The 24,808-nt window shown below is 34.4% G+C and overlaps 1 protein-coding gene and 2 long non-coding RNA genes across 3 annotated transcripts; all 3 read left to right on the top strand.

Moving 5' to 3' along the window:
* The first annotated feature begins 5,806 nt into the window (after positions 1-5,806).
* Positions 5,807-6,411, top strand: LOC110874843. The gene is made up of 3 exons (XR_002556266.2): positions 5,807-5,934; positions 6,159-6,179; positions 6,290-6,411. It is a non-coding gene; the product is annotated as an uncharacterized LOC110874843 (long non-coding RNA).
* Positions 6,412-11,180: 4,769 nt separating this feature from the next.
* On the top strand, positions 11,181-23,191 carry LOC118481813 (ATP-dependent DNA helicase pif1-like). Its single transcript, XM_035977098.1, has 3 exons — positions 11,181-12,279; positions 22,296-22,363; positions 22,814-23,191. Exons 1-3 carry the CDS (start codon positions 11,181-11,183, stop codon positions 23,189-23,191), a joined length of 1,545 nt encoding a protein of 514 aa, XP_035832991.1.
* Positions 23,192-23,254: 63 nt separating this feature from the next.
* On the top strand, positions 23,255-23,729 carry LOC118482194. The gene is made up of 3 exons (XR_004867651.1): positions 23,255-23,358; positions 23,460-23,516; positions 23,669-23,729. It is a non-coding gene; the product is annotated as an uncharacterized LOC118482194 (long non-coding RNA).
* The last annotated feature ends 1,079 nt before the right edge of the window (positions 23,730-24,808 follow it).

The following is a 24,808-nucleotide window of genomic DNA, read 5'->3' as shown; positions in this document are numbered from 1 at the left end:
ATGGTACATCTTATCTGATCCAGGATGTACGGAGTAACGTGACTTATGTGCCTCTTCCATTACAAGTTCCCGTAAGTTGCCAAAGAATGGGACCCAAATACGTCCGGTTACGTAGTAAGCACCGTCTCCCTTTTAGTTGGGGATACTGTGACAACTTGTAATTCGAACCTACTTCTGTGTAACGTTACGTGCTTATGTGAACTATTACGATTATTAAACGTTATGATTTTGTGTTTTATGTAATGTAATGTATGTATTGGCTCAAACGCACAACATGAACCAACCGCACAACCATCACTCGAATGCACAAGGCCATTGGGCCGTATTGTTTGTACTCGGACCATAGGGCAGCCCAAGTTTGGGGTTCGGCCCATACCCTTAGTCGATTAACACTAGGGGTGCTTGCACTTATCTCACATTGTTACCAAATTACACAAAAACCCTAGCTCTCCTCTCTCTCTCTTTTGCGAACCGAAGACAGCCAAGCATTCCTCCTCACCGAAGCTTTCTTGTAATCGGATCCCCCTCTATCTTTCGGTTAGTGTCTTGTTTTATGATTTCGTGTTGATTGATGTTATGATTCCATGTTAGAATGTATTTGTGATGATAAGCTAGAACCGATTGATGATGCTTGTTAAACTATTGTTATCGTTCATGTTGTATGAAAACCAAATGGATACATGCAATCGGTTCATATGTGTGCTTTGAAATATGCTCCTTGGATGTTATTTTATAGATCCGAATGGTAGTATTGATCGGTTAGGAGGTTATCATGTTTAATCCGACTGAATGTTATTAAGTTGTGTTCTCGAACTAAGATTAGAGCTTGTATGAATTACATGTCACAAGGTTTGCTTGAATCGATTAGATTGTTGTTCATGCCTTGATTAGAGTTCATATGGATTATGTGTTAAGAACTATGTTTTGATCGATCATGATGAAGATAGAAACTGTTGATGTTATTGATTGATAATCATAGATATGGAAACTATCGAATTGGTCAAAAGAATTAATTGCAATTGTAACTGATTGCTTAACTCACGAAAGTTTGTTAACCGGTCGCACAAGGCATCTTGGTCGCACAAGACGGCCCACTCGCACAAGAACCTCTGGATCGCACAAATTGTAATAGTGTTAACTGTTGGGCCGCATGTTAATTATTGGGCTGGGCTAATCCCAATCGCACAACCCGTCACGAATCGCACAAGCCCCGAAATTTATATTTAACTGGGCCGTAGCTATGTTAGATGATTATCGTTTTGTTATTGGGCCGAACAAGCCCAAGTCACATCGCACAACCCACCCAGTCGCACAAGATCGTTGTTCGTTCATTCGTTACTGGGCCGATATGTTAATTGAACTTGTTATTGTTATTTGGGCCGAAGGATAGGGATCGCACAACAGGCTGTGGATCGCACAAGGTTGTGCTGATCGCACAACATGTTGGGCCGGTTACCAGTGGGCTTATCTATTCGCACATTGTTTGATTGTTAAAGTGTTGCCATGACCTATACGTGTTTGTAACATGTTAACTCTGTGTAACCATACGTGCGTTGCTTGAACCAAACCTGACTCGTATGGTAATCCTGTTAGGACGTGATTGACCACTTTTAATTGAAGTAACTTTGGTATAATCTGCCGAGCAAACCAAGGTGAGTTCATTGCATTTCTCGAGCATGCGTCCCGGTGGTTTGGGACAACTGGTAAACATTTGGAAGGGAAACTCTGGGTAAACAATTAACTTGGGTATTGGTTATTGTACATGGGATCGATCATTACCAATGTTCGGTTAGGAGCATTGGGGTTGTTAAGGGGCACACTCCCCGGATACATATGGGCACACTCCCTAGGGTATCTAACATGAGCAAACATCGTATCGAAACGTTGAATCGCATTAACATACATATGGTAACAAAATCCGTTAACAAAACCTTGAACTCACCAGCGTAGTCTGACACACTTGTTTGCATGCTTGTAGGTCGTTAACCTTGGGAACATGGACTTGCTATCTGGGAATGCTGGAGTGGTCATGGATCGAGGCTTTCGTATTATCTTATATTGATACATTGGTTTAAGTGTTATTACGAAACATTTGCTAAATAATTTATTATATGCTTCCGCTACACAACTTTTGGGAATTATTATCATGTTTGACATTGTTATTGACAATTAATAACATGTTTTATTTAAGCATTTACTATTGGTTCAATGTGATTGGTGGCTCGAACTCTGATGCGTAACACGCCTCGCGGGGTTTCCGCAGGTGGAATTTTGGGGGTGTTACAAATTCGTTGCAAAATAGTTATCCTAAAAAGAAAAGAAAAACCTTAAGTGTATAGTTAATGCAGTTATAGAACAGCAAATTATAATTAATATTTTTAAAAAGGTAAGATTTTTAAGACTAGCGATTAATAATTTTAATATTTTAATTAGTGAACAACCGGAAGGAAAATGAATTGGAAGAGTTAAATGTCATTTTAGTCCATATGGTTTGGGTCATTTTGTCAGTTTAGTTCAAATGTTTCATTTTTTGTCTGTGGATCCAAAAAGGTTTCACAGTTTCCATTTTAGTGCACTGGGTCAACTTCATCCATTTTTTATGTTAACGAGAAGGGTAATTCGGTCATTTTATATGTAATTATGTTAACTAGAAGGGCAATTCGGCCATATAAAATGACCGAATTGCCATTCTCGTTTATAGAAAAAATAGATAAAATTGACCCAGTGGACTAAATGGCAACAATGAAATCTTTTTAAACTCACAGGTGAAAAATAAAATATTTGGACTAAACAGAAAATATGACATTTAACTCGAATTTGAAAACTTGGTGGTAGTAGGTGCATGAGGAATGAGCCCACAAACTTGATGTTATATAAGAAGCATAGTTAGAGATATATTGCATCACAAATAAAATTTTCCTTTTTGTCTTCTTTATCTGTGAGTTTTAATGGAGGGCAAAAAGCATGAAGATTATTCTGTTACACTTGCAATACCATTTATTCATAACAGTCACTACTACAGAAATGGGCATTTGCTACGGCCGAATCCGTAGCAAATCCATAGCAAACACCCTTTTTGCTACGAATTTGCTACGGATTTGGTTCGTAGCTACAAGTCCCGTCGCGAATTAGTTTGGTATGAATTTTAGCTAGGGGAATCATGTTTGCGACGAACTTAGCTACAAAAAGGAACGTAGCTGTTTTAGTTACCATTTTTGCTACGAAAATGTTAGCTACGGCTTTTGCTACTAATTTTTAGCCACAGAATATTAGCTACAAAATTTTGCTATGGAACTTTTGCTACGAAAATGTTAGCTACAGAATTTGCTACTAATTTTTAGCTATAGAATATTTAGCTACAAAATTTTGCTATGGACTTTAGCTACGAAGTTTGCTATAGATTTTAGCTTAAAAAACTACCAATTCCACTATGAAATATAGCTACAAACTTTTCTACCAATTTTGTTTTTTGCTACTATTTTTTTGTTCTTTTTTACTGCGATATAGCTATGGGTTTAGGAAGCTTTTTGCTATTGATTTTGTTTAGAATTTACATATTATTTTATTTTCTGTGAGCATTATATTCAAATCAAAATAAATATAAAAATTTCCAACTTATCCATACCAAATGTAGCCAAATAAAAGAAAATTTCTAACTTATCTAAATGTAGCACAACAATTTCTAACTTATCTAAATGTAGCACAATGAAGATTCAAATTATCAAAAACAATACAATAAAGTTTCAACGTATAATCTTGCATTTATATTTTCTTCATTTTCTCCGTTGTAGAATGTTTCTTTCTTCTTCCAACTCCGTTGCATCATAAAGTTTCAGCGTATAATCTTGCATTTATATTTTATTCATTTTGTCCATTATAGAATGTTTCTTTCTTCTTCAAACTCCGTTGCGTCTTCCTCAACCGTTGCTCCTATAATTAATAAAATACCAAAATTACCTTAGTAAAACATTATTACTTTTTACAAGTTCTAAGAAATTACAAGAAAATATAATTCCATGTAAGTTAATACATCAAAAATATAAGTTTAACGATCGTTGGCACTTGACACATTCTCCGTTTCAAACGCGTGAGGCGCTCTTAAGCGCTTAGGACCCAAAGCCAAGACGTGAGATGTGAATACACATATGAGCCCCAATATGTAAATGAAAAAATGTCTAAAAATAGATGCTCGTTCCATTATTTCTAAAACAAATTACTCATAACCATTATGAAAATGAAAAAAATACAGATGAATAAATTCCAACCTCGAGATGTTGTGCAACATATAAAATCAACTCAACACTAGTCGCAACTAATCCAATTCACATACCTCACATAGAAATATACCTGAAATTCTTAATTTCATCATACCAAATTATGATAAAAACTATCGTTTCAATTTCCTAATTTATTGTGCAAATCACTAAAACTAACAAAAATGAACCATACCTTTCCAATCCCTCGAGATGTTATCAATTTTAACTTCCAAAGCCCTCACAAAATCTTCCTCCTCAAACACAAATCTTGCAACTACGATTTCAACTATCAGGGAACACAAAGTTAAATGACTGAGAATATATGGCATCAAGTAAATAGAGACGCATGTGTATGTCATCTATCTAATAAATTCCAAATTAAAAAAAATAAGAAAACAAGATACATGTGTCTTAATAAACCATATCTTCAGGTCAAAACCCATCAACCATCCAACATAATTTTAACTATGTTTTATGCAACTGTTACCATTACCTCATGCTATAATCAATTAGCAAATAAATGTTGTATTTCTTGTTATCACATGTAATGCCTATTTACTTCTCATAATATACAACCAAGAACATGGAAACATAAATACATATATGCTAATAACCTATATTGAGAGCTCAAGTCAAACATGACAAATGAATGACAAATACCATTAGATGTTTTTTTACAAAAGTACCATTTACATGGATTTGGAAACAGAGTAAAGCAGTCGATACAATTGATACGACAAATAGAAAAAAAAGTATAACAACATTATACAAATACATAAATTAAAAAAAAAACTTACATTGGATGAGTTACTAAAGAGCACACGTAAAAAAGATCCACTTGTTAACGTAAGCGGTTTTGGTTATGAGAATCGATTGCCGGCTGATCTCCACTTGAAATGCAAACGTCTCTGTGTCTGCCATTGATAATTCGCTCAACAAAATCGAAAACTTAGAGAAGATCAAAGGAAGAGATGATTACTAAGTGAGAAGGGAGCAACATGGTATAAAACTAACCATGATATACTAATTCCCGCCTGTGATGTGATGTGAGATTGAGAATGTTTCTAGATGCTGATTCAAGGTCTCCTTGTTATTGCAAAAGCGCACAGCAAAACAGAGATCAAGACTCAACATATAGTTAACTTCCATCACCGGTTTCCACTCCATCCCGTTCTTTTCGACGCTTCCCGCATTTACAGCTTTCCACGTTGGGAAATGAGAGGATTTTGGAGGGAAGACCAAAATATTGAATGGAAACTAGGGAGGGAACGGATGAAATTAGAGGGAAATTAAAAGTTGTGGAAAGAAATGAAAATTAATAACTATTTTGTATTTTAATAAAATCAAAATAACAAATCTATATATATATATATATAAATGAGATGGATTTGGGCTAGGTGGCATTTGTATTTGGCCATCTTGGCTGATGTGGCATTTTAGTTTAGGAGGGAAATCACATTTTGGTTTCTACATTCACGATTTCTATACTAAAGAGGCGGGATCCGTTTTATTTTTGGGTCGGGTCTTTTGTTTCTGCATATATTCGGATCATATAAAACCTATGTGAATTGTCATAACAATCATAGATACCTACCACAACTTTACTCTTTTCTCTCTTCTCTTTCTTCTAGAATCGTCATCTTCTCACCGGATTTTCAACATTGAATCAAGATCAAAGGTAAATACACCAAATCGAACATAAATCTTTGTTATTATATGTTCTGAATGAAGATCGGATGTTGATTTTATGTTATTCCGTACACCAAATCGAACTTAAATCTTTGTTATTATATGTTCTGAATGAAGATCTGATGCTGAATTTATGTTATTCCTTTGTATTTAAAGGTATGTTGAATCTTTGTTCTTTCTACTTCTATTAACTTTTTTTTCTGATTTTTGTAGATCCGCCTATATATCTTGAAGGTATGTTGTTTTACTCTGTTGTTTATGTAGTATTCATCTTTAATCTAAGCGATTGAACATGTTTAATTTTTTTTAAACTCTATTAACTTCTTTTTTTTCTGATTTTGTAGATCCGACCATAAATCTTGAAGGTATGTTGTTTTACTCTGTTGTTTATGTAGTATACATCTTTAATCTAAGAGATTGAACATGTTTATTTTTTTCTTAAACCAAAATCTACATCAGATGTTTTTTTTTTTTTTGTTGATTTTTGTTATGTATAAAATCAAGTTTCCGGGTTTTTCTTAATCATCTATTCCCCATTTATCGCAGTTAATGATTTTGTTGTTGTATTTTTTCATGTGATTCCTTACATCCGTTATAACAATCTGAATCCCACCATTCGTCAAGCAACAGAGGTTAGTTCATCATATTTTTTAAATGTTTTTGGTATTGTTTTTTTTTTTGATATATATAGTGTGTTTTATTCTTATTAAATTATCAATGTTTTGAAGTTCATATTCTTTGATTTTTCAGTTATCATTTGTTCAATTTAGCTTTAAAGAAACATTTAATTTCTTTTTAAAATTTATTTTTTTCCTATAAATAGACTACTGTTTTTAAGGTTAATTTTTGAAATTTGAATTATAAGTCTGTTTCTTTAATTAGACATTGTTTCTATAAATAGGTTACGGTTATATTTTTTTAAAAAATTGTTTACTTCCTTTGCAGTTATGTATCCTAAAAACAACTCTCCTTTGTTTTTAAGGTTGATTGATGAACATCATCCTATATTTTTGGTATTTTTCTTTGGTTTTCGTTTTTTCAACATACAATAAGTTATTTAACCTTCTATGTTTTTTGTTTTGTTTCATAGGAAATACCTTATGATTTTTCAAGCTTATTGTGGGGAGGAAAAGTTCCATATGGTTAATGTATTGAACTTATTGATGATGACTTATCATGGGTCGTTACACTTAAAAGAAATGTTTCGGGACCTGTCTTGGGTGATGGATTCACCAAATTTGTTAAAGATTCTGGTATAAAAAAGGATGATTATCTATTGGTGAAGGCTATTGGAAGATCGACATTTTATGTTTCTCTATTTAAATCATGCGTTTTTGAGAACTCCTTCATCCCTATTGTAAGTCATATGTATAATCTAATAAATATGCTTTATAAAATTTTCCTTTTTTAATTTCTGTTTGTTTATGTTGTTTTGTAAATAATTTTCAGCATATGGCGGACAAATTCTGGAATGATTTTTACGGGAAAAGTTTTAAGGGTGGTGAGGCAACTCTGTATGTTGGAAATAGGTATTGGAATGTTAAGATGGAGGGATGGCCCGACAGGAGTGCCTTTACTGATGGTTTCTCTGAGCTGATTCACGATCTTTCGTTAGATACTCGCGCTACTATGTTGTTTACAAGTATTTGATATAAAACTTTCGAGATATCTATTTTTAATCAGTTGACTGGTGCTGAAATATATTTCAAGAAAGTTGAAGTTGTTGTTTCGGACGATTCTATTTATGGAGACGAAGGATTTGATTTATTGACTGCGGTTAGTGTTATATAATTTATTATTCATTATTTGTTAATACTATCTTTTTAGTCTTATATTATGTGGAATGTTTGTATGTAGTCTAAACAAAAGGAGAATCAAGAGACTAATGAAAGTCATGTTGAAGAATGTCTTTCTGGTGATAGTGTTGATGACTTTCAACTTCCAAATTTTGAGGCTATTTTTAACTTATGTAACTATTTTTTAATATATACTAACAAACTTTAACAACCACTTCATTTTTGAATTAATTTTTTTTATTCTTATAATGTCATTTGTTAGGATACTGACGACTCCAAATTTGATCGACTTATACCTGCCCAAATTGAGATGGAAGAAGCTAAGAAGCTGGTAAGTAAATAACTTCAAATTATTAACAGATTTTATTATATGTATTATATATGTATACTATTTAATTGTGCTACTATTTTATTTTATTTTATTTTATTTAGTTCAAGGATGGTTGGAATACAAAGAATGATGCTTTGAAAAATACTCCGTCTGCTACCTCTGAATGTCATGTAATATTTTTTTATAAGTTTGTTTATATATTGTATAGATTCTATTAATTACTTCATGATACACTTATTTTTTATGTTATTCATTTTTTTTGAAGTTTGACACGAAAGGGAAGTCAAAGGTTGTTTGTGGTGATCAAACTGTTCATCCAGAGGTTTATATCAAATAATAACATAATATAGTATATTTTTTAAATATGTAAATTTTATTTTGTATCATATAATGTATTTTACTTTATCATGAAGTTGTTAATTTGTTTTAGGTGTTAAGCAATGTTGATATGGATCTCGATAATATCGCCTATCGTACGCGTTCAAACTTTCCTATCAACAATGACTGTGTTGACATTGATGTGACGAAGCCTTCTGAAAACATTTCTGTAAGTACATGTTGTTTAATGTTTATTAATAAATTATTCATGAAATTATTATAGTTCTTTTTAACTATTAAACTTATTTTATATATTTTAAATATATAGGTTAAATCAAAGCGTAAGGCTTGCAGATCCACCACGTCCCCGTCTAATGTTTGCCCTAAACGTAAAGTCAAAATGTCGAAAAACAATTCATTTTTAGAGTTCACAAAAGTTGCTGAAACCAGACTGGTATACCTTCTGATGTGTTTATAATAATTTTTTTAATTAACTGTCTACAAATTCTTTGATTAATAAATTTAATAATTAATCTGTTCTCTTTGTTTCTCAGCGTTTACCTGTTGATGTTTCATATGATCTTTGTCTATCTGTTGACAAGTTGCGTGATGTTAGTATCCAGAACCTAAGTTGTGAGCTAAGTAATATGAAAACAAGAGCCGAGAAGTCTGGTGATGGTTACAGGTATGGTTTTACCAAGTGGTCATCTTTCTTGAAATCAAATCACATCACGTTCGGCGCCACTCTTTTCTTTAAGTACATCAAGTCTTCGCAGCTTTTGGTGTTGACGAACGTTGTACACAAGACTATAAAGAAAAGAGCTCGTGCGTGACTCTTGGCATTTGTGGTTTTTTTGCTTCGTTTTGGCAGAACAGTTAATGTAGTAGGTTGTTTTAGTTTTTTGATCTGTGGTGGGTATTATCAAGTATGGTTAGACGGTTATGTTTGTAGTATGTAGTGGTTGACATGGTTGAAGGTGGATAGTTGTATATGTTATCCTTTGAACTGTTGTTACTTAAACAAAGCTTTTTTTGTGAAAAAACTGATAAATACCTATTAATCTTGGTTTGAATGCATAACACCATTTTGTTATTACATTCCTTTTCATATTTGTGTCTTTCTTTCCATATCAAAAACTTTTTTTGGTTATGATATTGATTCCTACAGTCAACCATTTGAACTGATACTGTAGCCGTTAACATGTCATATACAACATTTCTTCACCTATTCGAAACCGATACTGAAATAATGTTAATTGCTTTACGTAATCTTTTTTATTTTGAATTAGGTTTTTAAATGTATATAGACTTTTAAAATAATATATTTTTCGAAAATGTCTTATATTTCAAACGAAAAAGAAAATAGTAATAATTAATTTACATACATATATTTTGTTATTTTTCCTACCTTTATTTACAAAAAAAATATGGTAAATATTTTTCTAACTTCTGACTATATATAATAAAAACTATGATACATAATTTGATTTCCTTACTAATTTACAAGCAATTTTACCTAATATAGATTCTAAATTTTGTAGACTAATAATTTTAATGTATATTGCATGTTTAAAATTATTTTAATCTTTATATGTATATTCTTATAGATTATAGATATAGATTTTAAATTTCCGTATTTTTCCTCATTTTATATTTTACATATTATATATATTTTTTATATATCTATATAAAGATGGAAAATATGTAAAATATATAAAAATTTAATAATTTTAAATTATATTTAAATTCTTAAAGTCAACCCAAATTTTTTAAATCAATATGATTATTGCGGATCTATGTATATTTTCCGTTTTTACAAATTTGTATTTATGTTAATTCGTTTTATCTAATTATATATTATACCGTTTCCTTATTTATTGAATTTAAAAAAGGAGGTTTATTTTCATTTATCTATATACATAGATCATTTATTTTCTTTTTAAGTCAAACTAATTTTTTTGCAACAGTCTATTAATTTATTTTATTTCTACGTAGCTACAATGGAAAACGAAGGTCATATCACCTTGCTGAATGATCTCGATGCATTTAGCACCAACTACACTATCAAGGTGAAAATTGTTAGTTTGTGGAGGAAGAAGATGAGAGGTAATGAAAGAGAGACATATCGTATTGATATGATACTGGTGGATGAAATGGTAATACTGTACATCTTTTTTGTTTTAATTATTCTGATTTTGAGTGCATTTTAACATATCCTTTGCATGTTATTCTCTATTTACCCACATGGTACCAAGATTCAAGCTTTTTGCTTGCATAAGCTATTTTCAAAGTTTGAGAGTCATCTTAATGTTAATGAATGCCTTATCATAAAACGGCCATCTCTTGCTGCGAACACTGCATCTTTCAAGATTGTTCCTAACAATCAGAAGCTATCTTTTTACTATCATAGGTTTGTCGAAAAGTGCATTAAATGGGAAGGTCCGCATTACGTTTTCAATTTTGTTGATTTTAATGCTGTTCTTTCACAGAAAACAAAAGAGGGTACGACAGTAGGTATGTTAGTTTTTATTTACAATCTTTATATACCATAATATTTGTTTGCGTATTTTTTTAGATTTTTTTATGTTCTTATAGATGTTGACATCTATTTTATATATTTGTTAGATTTCATTGGTTATGTTGGTGTTTGTTATAACATCGAGGAGACTAACAAAAAGGATGGTAGTAAAGGGAAACGACTTAATCATAAGCTTCATGATCTTGAGTAATACATTTTATAAGCTTCATAATTCTTTAAATGATGATCAAAGAGCAGTGTATAACGAGATTATGACTGCTGTTGGAGGTGGGAAAGGTGGTGTTTTTTTTTTGTACGGTTACGATGGTACAGGTAAGACATATCTGTGGAAAACTTTAGCTGCTTCCATAAGATGCAATGGAGATATTGTTGTTATTGTTGCTTCAAGCGGGATTGCATCATTGTTGTTGTCACGAGGCCGTACCGCCCATTCAAGATTTCATATTCCGATTAATCTTAATGAAGATTCTGTTTGTCATATCAAGCCTAATTCTGAAATCGCTAATCTTCTAAACGAAGCCAAGTTGATTATTTGGGATGAAGCACCGATGGTACACAAACATGCTTTTGAGGCTCTTGATCGTACATTGAAAGATGTTTTGAGTGTCTCTAATTCACGTAATTTTGAACTTCCCTTTGGTGGAAAGACTATTGTTTTTGGTGGTGACTTTAGGCAAATATTACCGGTTGTACAAAATGGAAGCAGGCAAGACATCGTACACGCCTCTTTATGTTCATCTTACATTTGGTCGACTTGCAAGGTTTTAAAATTGACCCGTAACATGCGTTTATCTGTTGGAAGTAGTAGTTCAAACATTGATGAGATAAACGATTTTGCTAAATGGCTACTTGAAATTGGTGAAGGCAATCTCGGTGATGGTAACGATGGCGAGTCAACTATAGAAATACCAAATGATCTTTTAATAACTGATTCAACTGATCCAATTCAAAGCTTGATTGACTTTGTATATCCGTCAGTTCTTCACCGTTTTAAAGATCGTGACTACTTTTCAGAAAGAGCCATACTTGCTCCTAAAAATGAAGTTGTACATGGTATCAATGATCGTTTGCTTGCATTATTTCCCGGTGAAGAAGTAGAGTATCTTAGCTCAGATAGTCTATGCCCAACTGAGGAAATTAATGATCCATTACACCAAGATTTGTATAATCCTGATGTGTTAAATAGTGTCATTATTTCTGGATTACCCAATCATAGATTGGTGTTAAAGTTGGGTGTTCCAGTCATGCTTTTGAGGAACATTGATCAACAAAATGGTTTATGCAATGGTACGCGTCTTCAGATTACACGTCTTCGTAAACGTGTTATCGAGGCTGAGATACTATCGGGAGGTAATGTTGGTTCAACAACTTATATACCCGGAATTAGCATGATTATAACAACCCTCGGTAAAACCGACACCCTCATAATAGTTCTGACACCCTAATATATCTTTAAATGTCTCAACATGTCTTTATATGCACCCCGTATGTGAAAACCGAGCCCAATATACAATATAACATATAAAATAAATTAAAAACAATAATTATTAAGTTGAGGCGGGCCGCATAGACCTCACCTCAACTTAACGCGGGCCGCATCAGGATATAACCAGACTTCGCCAAAACCTTAAGTTCATGCGGGCCGCGTATGATCTCGCTTAAGTCCATGAGGGCCGCGAGCGACCTAGAATGTGGCGCAGCCCGGTGATGACACGTGTCATCACCGTGTCAAGTCTAGAGGGTGACCGGGCCAAGCTATACGTTGACCGGAGATTGACGCGGGCCGCGTAAGGGTTAGCCTTACTTAACGCGGGCCGCGTGAAGACGCGATATCAGCCCTATAAATAGAAGGCAACGGGCCTTCAGTCTGTTCGCTCATTTCTTTCTTTCTTTCTCAAATTTTCTGTAGTGGCGTTATTATACCCGGGCGTTATACCCCCTAAAATAGCGAGGTTCTGCTACGATGTAAGTATTGTAACCCCTGGAGACGTATTAGATACGCTGCCCGATTGATCTAGGGTTCCGTAACGGCTGTTGTGGTTCTGCCCGACGTAGTCGTTGGAATGCCGTCTCGGGGAGGGTATTACTAATGTTAAAATGGGTTATTATACTAACACACGTGCATTTGTGTAATTTATAGATATTCACCAGGAAACCCTAAGGAATAACCTAAGACAGCAATGTGAGTGATCCTTCTTTTTATGTACTCATTTTTGTGAGTAATCTCCTTTTTGCAAGCTGTTTTTACAAAACCTTAAATATTTATTCATGTGAAAGACAGTTATTGAGTATTTGTAAGGGTACAATTATGATGGTATATTTGGGGTTTTGTATACAAAATTTGTTACCACCTGGGGAGAGGAGTAACATGACCATAAGTCAGATGACAGTACCATGGATGTTAATTGGTATTACCTGTAAACAAATGTAATTGCGGATGCGCCCTCAAAACTGTACACTGTGAAAATGGTTTTATTTAAATTTCATTAAAATGGGATTCACTCACCAGTATTTCCCACTGACAAAATGTTTTTAAAACGCGTTTCAGGTAACAAAATGTGAAAGCCAAATAGAAGCCAGCTGGACAGCACTGAAGGCTTGGAAAGTGGCAATAAAGTTACCTAAGAATAAAATGGATGTTTTTATTAAATAAATAGGATTTATTCCTATAAAATGTGTGTACTGAAAACTTGGGTTTTACCCATATGTTTAATATTATCAAACGAGGTGGTTTACTCTGATTTAACATTTCCTAACTACGGTCCTGATGAAAATTTCTGCTGCCAAATTGAATAAATAAACGTGATACCACCAAAACTGGCTCACGGCCGCCCGTTCCCGGGAACTAGGGATCGGGGGCTGTGACAGAAGGTGGTATCAGAGCTATGCCACTGATTCAGCCACAGAAGTGTTCTGCTGACATCAAAATTCAAAGTGTTAGGAAATAAATTATGGAAATACGTGTATAATTGTATTTCTTGCTATGTGTTATCTGACTATTTCTTAGTTTACAGTATGAGCGACCAAGGACCTTCTGACGCCTATTGTCAACTGTCTGGTTCGCCTAGGAGCGAAGGCACCTCCTCTTCTCAGCCTGCCCTCTCAGGGTATTCTGCTGACACGGAAGAAGGAATCTTTATGTTTAAGGCTCAGTCTGAAGAGCCATTTCCTCAGAAAAAGAGGGGATGGTTCAGTAGGGGAGCGCACGAGCGTAGGAAAAGAATGAAAAAGTTGCAGGAGCAGCGAGTGTTAGCCGCAGCAAAAAGAGAGACTGATGCTTATAATCAGGATATGCTCAATAGGGGTATCGCTAATATCCATATTTTAGCAACCACTGCTGCTGACCCAAACCTAGAACAAATGCTAGCACCCCAACCACAAAATCCTGACCACCCCATGGAAGTAGAAAACCAGATAGAAATGCCTGATTACAACCCGGAGGAGATACCTAGGGTACCTGCACCAGATCCCCTAGACCCAAACAACTACGACCCCTGGTGGGACGATGTTAGGGACTACGTGCAACAGAACCCAATACAGGAAAATGTGCCAATGCCCAACTTAGGAGCTTACCCAGGGTTAGATCCTTAAGATCCCTACAACATTAGTGATGCATATGTTAGGGAAATTTTAGAGAATCCATACCCGTACCAGGCCCCTATGCCTCCGTATCAGGAACCCGTACCCCAGTTTCCAAACCCAGTCCTAGAACCTGCACCCCCAATGAGTGAAGAAAATTTCCAAGAACTTAGGACTTTTGGGGAGGAAATTTTAGAAAGCAGTGAGAGAATGCGACAGGTGGGAGAACGCCTCGTATGGAAATACGATGAGCGTAATATGGATTTTTGGATGAATCCATATTAGTGAATGCGATGGCAGGAACGGTAGTAGTAATAATAATGTAATATAATATAATATAATAATATATATGTGTGTATGAAAAAAGAAAAAAAAATACGGATGCCTACTATTAGTATTGTAGCTTTACATTTCAGTCGATATTGTAATTTAAATTTCAGTACTAGTGTGTAATGATGCATACTATATAAATAGAGTAAAAGTCGCAATGCTCGACGCTTTTGGTTAAAAGTGCGTGTCATGTGATTGGCTATATTCAAATATTATTTGTGATATTAATATTTGGTAATTGTGTAAAATTCAGATGGCCGACGAGGAAAATCAGGATAATCTGAATAACGATAACCAGAGTAACATTAACGTGGTTAATGAGAATCCGGACAACAATAACAATGGAAACCAAATGGATAATAGTGCCGTTCAACACATAGTGGCACAAGGAATTATAGATGCAATGCCATTTATTATTCAAACGGTTCAAGAAGTGAATAATAAAAGTAAGCATAGTAGTAAACGACCAAGTGAACTGGAAAACAGCGTGAACAATGGACCCGTACTTCAAGCGCCCATTCCCAAAAGAAGAAGAACCATGCCATATGGTTGTTCTTACAAAGAATTCTGGTCCTGTAAACCAATAGAATTCTCGGGCAATGAAGGACCCATTGCAGCCTTACGCTGGATAGAGAAAACTGAGGCTGTTCTGAAAATAAGCAAATGTGCTGAAGAAGATAAGATAATGTTTGCTTCAAATCTGTTTAAAAACGCAGCCTTAGAATGGTGGAACACTATCCTCCAGTCAAGAGGAAGTGATAAGATTTATAACATGGAATGGGAGGAATTTAAGAACATGGTAGAAAGGAAATTCTGCCCTCCTAATGAAAAGGAACAGATAGCAAATAAGTTTCTGAATCTTAGAATGACCGGGGTAGATAGTAAGGGTTACACTACCACATTCTTTGAATATGCTAGGATATTACCAACCCTTGCATCACCTGAACCAGTGTTAATCTCCCGTTACATCTGGGGATTAATTGGAGAGATTAGACATGTAGTCAAGGCAGCTAGGCCCCAAACCATAGAGGAAGCTGTAGAACTAGCCAATACCTTGACTGATGAACTAGTGAGAACTAGAGAAGAAGACCAGAGGAGAAACCTAACCCAAAGGCTTACTCAAGAATTCCGTTCGGGGAATTCCAACCGTAGGAATATAGGTTCTACCTCTGCACCATACTGCAGAAACTGCAACAAAAAGCATTCTGGAAGATGCTCTATTTATTGTAATTTTTGCAAGGCCCCGGGACACAAGGAAGAGAATTGCAAGAAGAAATCCAGTAATGGATTCTGCTACAACTATGGAGAAAAAGGTCATACTAAGACAAACTGTCCAAAGTTAGCCCCAGCTGCAAACAACAAGAACACTAAAAATGCTAGAGCATTCGTTCTAACTGCAGACGAAGCTAGACTAATTCCGGACGTCATTGCTGGTACGTTTTTAGTTAATGATATATTTGCTAAAGTATTATTTGACTCTGGTGCAAACCAAAGTTTTATTAATACTTCACTTTGCAAACTCCTAAATCAATCATTAACTAAACTACCACAAGAATGTCTAGTAGAGACAGCAAATGGAGAAACCGTTAAGATTTCTGAAATCTTGCAAGGAGCAAGAATAGAAATTTTTAATCAAAAATTTATTGCAAACCTTTACCCAATGAATATGGTAGGATTTGATGTCGTGTTAGGAATGGATTGGTTAATAGCAAATAAAGCCAATATCTTATGTGATCAAAAGTCAATTCAAGTAAAATCACCAAGAGGTGAAAATATCACAATTAAAGGAGATAAACCATCTAGATCCACTAAATTCATCTCTGTGATGAAAACTGCAAGTTATATAAGGAAAGGATCTATAGTATATATGATTTCTATAATCACTAACACTAAAGGAAAAGAGTTACAAGACATTCCAGTAGTGTCCCAGTTTTCAGATGTCTTTCCTGAGGAATTGCCAGGACTACCGCCAGACAGGGAAGTTGAATTCAGAATTCACCTGTTACCAGGGACAGCACCGATTGCCAAAGCACCGTACCATTTGGCACCCGCGGAAATGCAAGAACTGAAGAACCAGCTAGATGAATTGTTGGAGAAAGGATTCAGACAGCCAAGCTCATCGCCATGGGGAGCGCCGATTTTATTCGTTAAAAAGAAGGACGGATCAATGCGTATGTGCATTGACTACCGTGAATTAAACAAAGTCACGATTAAGAATAGGTATCCATTACCGAGGATCGATGATTTGTTCGATCAACTTCACGGAGCTCGATTTTTCTCTAAAATCGATTTAAGATCAGGGTATCATCAATTAAAGGTATAGGAAGAGGACATTCCTAAAACCGCATTCAGAACGAGGTATGGTCATTATGAATTTACTGTCATGCCATTTGGTTTAACCAATGCCCCAGCCGCATTTATGGACATGATGAACCGAATATGTAAGCCATATTTGGATAAATTCATAATTGTCTTCATAGATGATATTCTAATTTACTCTAAAAGTAAAGAGGAGCATGCAAAGCATTTGCAATTACTTTTAAGTTTATTGAGAAAAGAAAAGCTTTATGCTAAGTTTTCAAAGTGCGAATTTTGGTTAGAACAGGTGCAATTCCTCGGACATTTAGTTAACCATGAAGGAATTCATGTAGATCCAACAAAGATCGAGGCAATTACCCAATGGAAAACCCCAGAGTCACCAACTGAGGTTAGAAGTTTCTTAGGATTGGTCGGTTATTATAGAAGATTTATTCGAGATTTTTCTAGAATAGCCATTCCTTTAACTAAGTTAACTTGTAAATCTGCTAAGTTTGAATGGGGGCCAAAACAAGAAGAAGCCTTTAGAATTCTTAAGCAAAGATTAACCCATACACCCATACTAGCGTTACCAGAAGGAACTGAAGACTTTGTAGTATTTTGTGACGCTTCTAAGTTAGGATATGGATGTGTATTAATGCAACGTCAAAAGGTTATAGCTTATGCCTCCAGACAACTTAAGAGTCATGAAGAAAATTATTCAACCCATGATTTGGAATTAGGAGCTATAATTTTTGCCCTTAAAATTTGGAGACATTATCTTTATGGTAGTAAGTTTACCATATTCACAGATCATAAGAGTTTAAGGTATGTTTTTGGGCAAAAAGAGTTGAATATGAGACAAAGACGCTGGATGGAATTACTTAGTGATTATGATTGTGATATCCAGTATCATGCAGGAAAAGCAAATGTAGTGGCAGATGCTTTAAGTCGAAAGTATCATGAAAAGCCAAAAAGGGTACGTTCTCTTAAATTAAATCTTCAAGTAGATTTAAATGATCAGACTAGGAAAGTTCAAGAATCAGTAATCAAGGAAGATACTGAAAAATTAAAAGGAATGATTAAAGAATTAGAACAAGGAACAGATGGAATTTGGAGGTTCCATAAAAAGAGAATGTGGATACCTAAATTAGGAAATTTACGTCACCGGATATTAGAAGAAGCCCATAAGTCTAAATATACAATGCATCCAGGAAGTGATAAAATGTACCAGGATTTAAGGAAAAATTTCTGGTGGATAGGAATGAAAAAGGATGTAGTAGCCTATGTTTCTAAATGTTTAACTTGCTCACAAGTTAAAGCTGAACATCAGAAACCCTCAGGATTGTTACAACAATTAGAAATGCCAGTTTGGAAATGGGAATTGATAACAATGGATTTTGTTACCAAATTACCCAAAACAAGAAAAGGTAATGATACAATCTGGGTGGTTGTAGATAGGCTAACCAAATCAGCTCATTTCTTACCAATGAAGGAAACTTTTAGTATGGAACGATTAGCCAAATTGTATGTAAAAGAAATCGTTTCTTTACATGGCATTCCTTTATCAGTTGTTTCTGATAGAGATAGCCGATTTACCTCTCATTTTTGGTCAAGTTTCCAATAAGCAATGGGAACCAGGTTAAATCTAAGCACAGCTTATCATCCTTAAACAGACGGGCAAAGTGAAAGGACAATCCAGACAATGGAAGACATGCTTAGAGCTTGTGTAATTGATTTCGGAGGTAATTGGGACGAACACTTACCTTTGATAGAATTTTCTTATAATAATAGTTATCACACAAGTATCAATGCTGCACCATTCGAAGCACTTTATGGACGAAAGTGCAGAACCCCAGTCTGTTGGGCAGAAATTGGGGAAAAACAATTATCTGGACCTGAGATAGTACAAGAAACAACTGACAAAATCATTCAAGTCAAGGAACGACTGAAAGCAGCACGTGATCGACAAAAGAGCTACGCTGATAACAGACGCAAACCATTAGAATTTCAAGTAGGAGATAGAGTATTATTAAAAGTCTCTCCTTGGAAAGGAGTGGTAAGATTCATCAAGAGAGGAAAGCTTAGTCCCAGGTATATTGGACCTTTCAAAATTCTTAAAAGAATAGGACCTGTAGCCTATCAGCTACAACTGCCAGAGGAAATGGCAGGAATACATGATGTATTTCATGTATCTAATCTCAAAAAGTGTCTAGCTGATGAATCACTCGTAGTACCTCTCAAGGATATAGAGGTTAATGAACAACTCAAATTTGTAGAGAGGCCTCTACAGATTGAAGATAGGAAGATTAAGAATCTCAAGCATAAGAGATTAGTTCTAGTCAAAGTAAAGTGGGACTCCAAAAGAGGACCTGAATACACATGGGAACTTGAATCAGAAATGCAAAAGAAATATCCACACTTGTTCCAGTAGATCTCGAGGACGAGCTCTAAAACAAGGTGGGGAGGATATAACAACCCTCGGTAAAACCGACACCCTCATAATAGTTCTGACACCTTAATATATCTTTAAATGTCTCAACATGTCTTTATATGCACCCCGTATGTTAAAACCGAGCCCAATATACAATATAACATATAAAATAAATTAAAAACAATAATTATTAAGTTGAGGCGGGCCGCATAGACCTCACCTCAACTTAACGCGGGCCGCATCAGGATATAACCAGACTTCGCCAAAACCTTAAGTTCATGCGGGCCGCGTATGATCTCGCTTAAGTCCATGCGGGCCGCGAGCGACCTAGAATGTGGCGCAGCCCGGTGATGACACGTGTCATCACCGTGTCAAGTCTAGAGGGTGACCGGGCCAAGCTATACGTTGACCGGAGATTGACGCGGGCCGCGTAAGGGTTAGCCTTACTTAACGCGGGCCGCGTGAAGACGCGATATCAGCCCTATAAATAGAAGGCAACGGGCCTTCAGTCTGTTCGCTCATTTCTTTCTTTCTTTCTCAAATTTTCTGTAGTGGCGTTATTATACCCGGGCGTTATATCCCCTAAAATAGCGAGGTTCTGCATGTAAGTATTGTAACCCCTGGAGACGTATTAGATACGCTGCCCGATTGATCTAGGGTTCCGTAACGGCTGTCGTGGTTCTGCCCGACGTAGTCGTTGGAATGTCGTCTCGGGGAGGGTATTACTAATGTTAAAATGGGTTATTATACTAACACACGTGCATTTGTGTAATTTATAGATATTCACCAGGAAACCCTAAAGAATAACCTAAGACAGCAATGTGAGTGATCCTTCTTTTTATGTACTCATTTTTGTGAGTAATCTCCTTTTTGCAAACTGTTTTTACAAAACCTTAAATATTTATTCATGTGAAAGACAGTTATTGAGTATTTGTAAGGGTACAATTATGATGGTATATTTGGGGTTTTGTATACAAAATTTGTTACCACCTGGGGAGAGGAGTAACATGACCATAAGTCAGATGACAGTACCATGGATGTTAATTGGTATTACCTGTAAACAAATGTAAATGCGGATGCGCCCTCAAAACTGTACACTGTGAAAATGGTTTTATTTAAATTTCATTAAAATGGGATTCACTCACCAGTATTTCCCACTGACAAAATGTTTTTAAAACGCGTTTCAGGTAACAAAATGTGAAAGCCAAATAGAAGCCAGCTGGACAGCACTGAAGGCTTGGAAAAGTGGCAATAAAGTTACCTAAGAATAAAATGGATGTTTTTATTAAATAAATAGGATTTATTCCTATAAAATGTGTGTACTGAAAACTTGGGTTTTACCCATATGTTTAATATTATCAAACGAGGTGGTTTACTCTGATTTAACATTTCCTAACTACGGTCCTAATGAAAATTTCCGCTGCCAAATTGAATAAATAAACGTGATACCACCAAAACTGGCTCACGGCCGCCCGTTCCCGGGAACTAGGGATCGGGGGCTGTGACAATGATACCATCGGACAAGAAAATACCCTTCAAGTTTCAACGAAGGCAGTTTCCAATAACCGTATGTTTTGCCATGACTATTAACAAAAGTCAAGGACAGTCTCTTTCCAGAGTTGGTCTGTACCTAAGAGACCCCATTTTCTCACATGGCCAGCTTTATGTTGCGTTGTCAAGAGTAAAGACCAGATATGGCGTGAAGCTTTTAATATTTGACAAAGATGGAAGGCCAATGAATACAACTTCAAATGTTGTTTACAAAGAAATATTTAGAAAATTGTAGTTGAAAAATTAAAGTTTAATTTCAAATTTTTAGTTTTGAATTTATTTTTGTATATAAGTTGTTGATTTGATTTTACATCTTGATTTATTATAATTGTAATTCACTTTTAAATTAAATTATTTAAGTATAACTACCATATTTTTGAATCGTTTAAACAATTTGTAAATTTTTTTTGAAATATAAATATTACAATTTATAAACTATTGGTAAAGTACTATTCTATGGTAAGTCGTTAGTTAAATTGATTTTGTAAAGTTTTGTAACTATTAGAGATCTATAAGGGGTGAATTTGTAATTATATTTTATTTACTTCAAAATTGGTGCAACTCAAAACAAAACCGTCATATCACCTGCAACATCATTACCCATCAAGATCACTTTCACCTCCTCTCTTGGTTATCCCTTCTCACCGCCATTGTTGGTTAGGGTTTCAAGAAGCCATTACTCTTATCTTCTACACTACAATCAACAGAAGAAGGTATGTTCTTCATCTTTAATCCGGCTATTGATTGGTTTTCATCCTATTGTTTTGCAATGTTCCGATTTTGATGTTATATTTAGAAGATTTTCCAATGTTCGGTTGTTCAATCAACTGTTATACACAATTTTCTTTAATAACAATCCGATTCCGATTTTGATGTTATCTTTACAACAATTTCCCACTTTTTTATGTTTCTTAATTTCCTTTTTCATGGTAAACCGTAATTATTTGATAATAATGTGATTAAAATTTACGTTCACAGAAAATAGTGTAGTCAAATTTGGTTATTGTTTCTACTATTGATTTATATATATACTTTCTTTATTTATCAGTAATATTTTTCCATCTTTAGTCATTGTTAATTGGAAGAATAAAATATTTTATTTATTTTGAATGTGTTTATTTTGTAATGTTATCATTTTATTTCTTGCTCTAAAAAAATGTTGATAATAATTTTACAGATATGGATCAAAAGAGAAGTAGTTGTTCTTTCTTGAAGTTAGTCGATGCTCATCATCCTACAAAAGTGGTATGTACTTTTTGTTATTATGTTTACAAAAAAATATGTTGATACTTATATGTCTTATGTTTCAAATTATTGGAAATACCGAATGATTTTGCTACATTACTGTGGGGAGAACAATTCCCATATGGTGATCGTATTAAAATTTTTGCTGCTGACAACTTATGGATTGTTGAAATTGAAAAATATGGGTTGGGTCCTGTTTTAGGTGATGGGTTTGGTAAAGTCGTTACGGACAGTGGTTTACAAAAAAATGATTATCTGTTGTTCAACAGTCTTGGACCATCTACATGGTATCTCGATGTCTTTAAGTCATGTGTTTTGGATAACTCTTTTATCACTTCCATTAGAGTTGATGATGATTTCATTGTAAGTACTGTATATAAAATAATTTCTTTTTTTATGTCAATTTTTTTGTACATATTTTGTTTAACATAATTGTTAACAAATTTACAGCTTATGGCGGACAAATTCTGGGGACAGTTTTATGGCAGCAGTTATAAAGGTGGATCAACAACTCTTTATCTCGGTGAGAGGTTTTGGAATGTGAAGATGGAAGCGTTGTCCGACAAATGTGCTTTCACTGATGGATGGTCTAAGTTGATTAGGGATCTTGAATTAGATTCCCGGACTACTTTTATTTTTACAATGGCTGGATATGAGACTTTTGAGTTGTCCGTTTTTAATCATGAAACGGGTACTCAAATGTATTTCAAGAAGGTTGACGTTGTTGTGTTGGATGATCCTATTTACCGAGATGATGGATTTGATTTACTCCTTGCGGTTAGTGTTATTATGCTTACAATATATTTTTTCATAATATCAAGTAATTAGTTATTCTTGAAGTTAACATTGTTGGTTTTTTTAGTATTATTTTTTTGTAGTCGGAACACAAAGAGAAGGTGATTACCAACGAAAGTGATGTTGATGAAGATCTTGGTGGTCATATAGTTGGTGAATCTAACCGCCTTTCATCTTCCTTTGATTCGTATCGGTCTAATGTAAGTGATTCACAATGTGCCTTATATATATATATATTATATAATGCTTCTAATTACTTTCTTCTATACTTATATGTTTATCATTCATTTTTATTATGTAGAATGACCCAAAAGGAAAGTCAAAGATTGTTTTTGGTCACGAGACTGTATCTGCAAAGGTTGTTTGTTATATACTAATTTAATTTAATAGTTAATTTCAATACATATAATAAACTTTTTATTCTATTCGGTGTATTTGTTTTCCATTATGTAATCCTTTTAATGAATTTTGTTTTAAATGTAATAAGTTAAATCTTTTATGGTTTTGTAGGTTCATCCTAAGCTCAAATCAAAGTTTTATGTTGGAGATAAAGGGCTTTCGACAAAGGTTGTTTATGATTAGATAATATAGTTTGATGTTTTTTTTCTATATAAAAAAAATAATATTTTCAAGTTTCGTTTTTGTTAATGTGAAAACCCAGTTTGATGTTGTTTAGAAATCTTTTTTCATACCAAACAACACATTACATGTATAAAAACATGCTTAATTAGTATATAATTCATTTAATTATTTCCTTCTATATGAATATGTTAATTGTTTTATTTTCTTTAGGTTGAACGAAAAGGAAAATCAACTGATTTTGTTTCTGAGCAAAATCTGTCTTCTCACGTTGTCTCTCAAGTAAGATATCGTAACCATGAATTCTTACTTTTATTATTTAAAGGACCGTGTATCTTATTGTTGTAAAATTTTATGTATATTATGTTTATGTTTATTGTGTCTTATTCAATTATGTAGGTTAAATTAAAGTCTAAGTCATTCAGATCCACAACATCAACCGCCATTCAAGTTGGCCGTAAATGCTCTACATCAAAAAAGTTAAAACAAACTGATGTAATTAAATTCACCAAGAAAGCCGAAAGCAGACTGGTATACTTTATAATTTTTTGTTTCCTTCTAATAGCACATCATACAGTTTGGCTCTACTCTTTTTTTTAATCAATAAGGTAATTAATCCTTTTATATTTTTCTCAGCGTTTACCGACTGATGTTTCAAGCCATCTGTGTCTTTCTCTTCACAACTTGCACCATGTTACAGTTCAGAACGAAAAATATGAACTACCTAAGTTGGGCACAAGAGACGAGAAGTCTGGGAAGGGTTTCAGGTATGGTTTTAAAAAGTGGCCAGCTTTCTTGAAATTGAATTACATCGACTTCGGTTCTAATCTTTTCTTTACGTACGTCAAGCCTTCTAAGCGTTTGATGTTAACCAAAGTCGTACCCAAGATCACAAAGAAAAGAGGTCGTTCGTGAATGTTGGTTATTATGTTATGTTAGATGGTTAAGTATGAATATTAGATGTGGTTTTATCGTTGGTTTGTTTTGATACTTTGGGATAGTACTTATGGTTTGTTAGACATGTCTTTTGGTAATATGTATATGTTGTTAATATGCTTATGATGTGGTTAT

Source organism: Helianthus annuus, chromosome 9 (genome assembly GCF_002127325.2).
Source record: "Helianthus annuus cultivar XRQ/B chromosome 9, HanXRQr2.0-SUNRISE, whole genome shotgun sequence".
Lineage (NCBI taxonomy): Eukaryota > Viridiplantae > Streptophyta > Magnoliopsida > Asterales > Asteraceae > Helianthus > Helianthus annuus.
Note: the sequence above shows the minus strand (reverse complement) of the source record. Positions and strands in the feature narration are given on the sequence as shown.